General features: G+C 39.3%; 1 protein-coding gene across 1 annotated transcript in view; it reads right to left on the bottom strand.

The window, feature by feature from the left end:
* Window positions 1–192: 192 nt before the first annotated feature.
* The window catches only part of sumf1 (sulfatase modifying factor 1), an 11,122-nt gene continuing 8,389 nt past the window's right edge, over window positions 193–2,925 (bottom strand). The window contains exons 2-7 of the mRNA XM_016515901.1: window positions 1,830–1,912; window positions 1,547–1,669; window positions 1,350–1,464; window positions 1,132–1,245; window positions 961–1,020; window positions 193–482 (exon numbers count right to left, since the gene is read on the bottom strand). Of these exons, the coding sequence (XP_016371387.1) occupies window positions 381–482; window positions 961–1,020; window positions 1,132–1,245; window positions 1,350–1,464; window positions 1,547–1,669; window positions 1,830–1,912 (597 nt within the window). The 3' untranslated portion in view covers window positions 193–380. The remainder of the gene's footprint in view (window positions 483–960; window positions 1,021–1,131; window positions 1,246–1,349; window positions 1,465–1,546; window positions 1,670–1,829; window positions 1,913–2,925) is intronic.

Here is a 2,925-nt window from a genome sequence, read left to right as displayed (position 1 = left end):
GGGGCTTTGTAGAAAACGAAGCGTTTGAGAGAGGCGGGGCATAGAGGACCTACAATAATGTACAGTATTTGAAAAATAATGTGTTTTTTGAACATTAAAGCATGTCAACATATTCTGTTACGCCAAATACACAAAATAATGATCTTTAAAAAAGCATCATATGACCTCTTTAAGCAAACTTGTAGGTCACATATATTTTTTTCACATTTTTAAATTTGATTTGGAACAATTTTCCAATAATTCAGGATAGAATCACATTCTGTAATTATACAACAAAAAAATAAAAGAACAACAAACTCTTACAAATGGCTTTATTTTCATAAAATACAAAATCCTTCTAGATTTCAAGTGTATGACAGTGATAGACCTGATGTTTGAGGTTATGAATCGGCGTCAGCGGCGCAGCGGAAGCCCAGATTAGAGGCAGAACTGTCCGGAGTATTTTGACTACGGGCTGCACACCTGTATCTGTAGCAGTAAGACTACAGAGAGAAAAATGTGTTAACATGTATGTAAACAAGTTGTATAAAAGCTTACAGATGAAGGTTGTATTTTCATGTATGTATATATATATTATGTATGTATTAGGCATATATAATATGTGCATACTAGCTTTACACTACTGTTCAAAACTTTGGACAAGGTCTCCAAATATAACCAAAAATAGTCATGACATGCATTTATTGATAAATAATAATGTAATAAGTAATAATTTTGTGGAAACCATTAAACATTTTTTCAGGATTCCTTGATGAATAGAAAGTTAGAAAGAGCAGCATTTATTCAAAATAGAAATCTTTTGTAACATGTCTTTACAGTCAGTTATGATAATCTGAATCCTTTTTGCTATATAAAAGTATTAACTTTTGACAATGTTAGCTAACATAAAATATCCCACACCTTAATAAACCCGATGTGCTAATGCCAGTCATACATTAGATGGCTTTGTGCATGTTTTACCTTGTGGCACATGTAGGATCCTCCTTTCTTAACTCTGTCTGTCCCTGTTTCTGGTCCTTTCTATGAAAGGAGTCATAAGGGTAAGGTTTTAACACATGAATAGCCTTATATGCATAAATGAAAGACCTTTAATTTATGGATGTGCGAATAGTTCACTCATAATTATCTTACAGGGTTGTATTTGTCTTCTGTAGTGTGATGCACGTTCCACCAGTCTGCTGTCCACTCCCATGCGTTTCCCACCATGTCATACAGCCCAAAGCCATTTACAGGAAATGACATCACCTGCCCAAAGCACCAAGTAATCGGTCAGTGTTCTGTAATTTCTCCTCTCTAAATTTAAAACTCAGTACACATGTAAATCAGGATAAAGGGCTACTTTGTGTTACCGGTGATGTGTTAGCATAGCCGTCCTCTGCTGTGTTGTGGTTAGGGAAATCTCCTTGCCACAGGTTAGCATAGTGCTGCCCTCTGGGCATTAGTTTATTTCCCCATGGGTACAGCCTAACAAGAGCGACAGATAAAGAATAAGTTAAAAAGACATTAATATGGACAAACAATGAACAAAACACAGACACACACGCACCTATCCTGCAATCCTCCTCTACAGGCCAACTCCCACTCAGCTTCAGTAGGAAGTCTGCGTTTGGCCCAGTGACAGTACGCCTGTGCATCACTCCAGGATACATGCAGCACAGGGTGATTCATCCTAGATAAAAACACAGAGATTATGTTTAATATTATGACTTCTAAACAGGTGTATGACTTGAAAACATATCATCTCATTTTCCAGTATTATTGGTGATGTATTACAGTCATTCAGTACTTGCTCATGTGGTATTAAATCTTTTATGTATTTATTTATTTACCTGTGCTCTATGGTTGAATCTGGTCCTTCTGGGTGTCTCCAGTCTGCACCTTTCACTGGTGACCACCAAGGAGCAGCAGCCACCTACTGACCATAATTATACATTGACAAAGTGAAAAGCAGCTTATTTACCAATAAATGCACGTCATGACTATTTTTGGCTATATTTGGAGATTAATATCTCCAAGTTCTGAGTTCATGCAGGCACAAAGAGACAGGCTCAGAGAAGAATGGACATTTTTTTTTCAACATTTAGGTGAATTTATTTGATCAAAATTACTGTAAAAAACTGTAATTTTGTTTAATATTATTCAGTGGTCGGCCGATATATCACCCGATATTTGGCATTTTTCAGATATCAGCATCGGCAGACAAGTTCTTCTGTTTGGCCGATGCGTTCGAGGCGGGACTTTTATTTTGACGGCGCTGAGAACGACAGTTCGCTGTCGTCGTTAAAGGGGTCATATGATGCGATTTAAAATTTTCCTTTCTCTTTGGAATGTTACAAGCTCTTGGTGCATAAAGAAGATCTGTAAAGTTGCAAAGACTAAAGGTATTGTTGTTGCCGCCGCCATGTCGTGAAGGCGCTGTGTGTTTCGTTGTGAAAGCGAACTACTTTGTTTGGCCTTCCAAAAGAGGACGATATCTGCTTCGTCATGCCTGGAGCTGATCGGTGCTGGTTGCTGAGGAAATACATCAACTTCGCACTGTTGATCGCCGGATCGGCTTTCACCGTGGACGAAGCGGAGTACAGCCCGGGGTCGTCACATGTGGTTGCCACAAGTCGCGCCTTCGACGAATCCACCGGCCGCGCCGTTCTCAAGACCGCCGGCCGTTCCTCCCTCTAGCCCGCCGTGTGTGACACTGTGTGTTTCGTTGTGAAAGCGAAACTACTTTGTTTGGCCTTCCAAAAGAGGACACAACTAGAAATCAGTGGTTAAGTTGTATTTACAACACTGTTCCAGAACAGTTCAACCCAAATATTCCGATGTGTGCAGCACATTTTATCGAGGACTGTTTACTGATCCTGGTAGAGTAGACTACAATGCCGGCTGTTCTGACTCACAGACTGTAAGTACGTTTTTTATATTGAAAGA

Source organism: Sinocyclocheilus rhinocerous, unplaced genomic scaffold (assembly GCF_001515625.1).
Source record: "Sinocyclocheilus rhinocerous isolate Xijiao unplaced genomic scaffold, SAMN03320098_v1.1 scaffold85, whole genome shotgun sequence".
In the NCBI taxonomy this organism is placed as follows: Eukaryota; Metazoa; Chordata; class Actinopteri; order Cypriniformes; family Cyprinidae; genus Sinocyclocheilus; species Sinocyclocheilus rhinocerous.
This window is presented reverse-complemented; position numbering and strand designations above follow the sequence as displayed.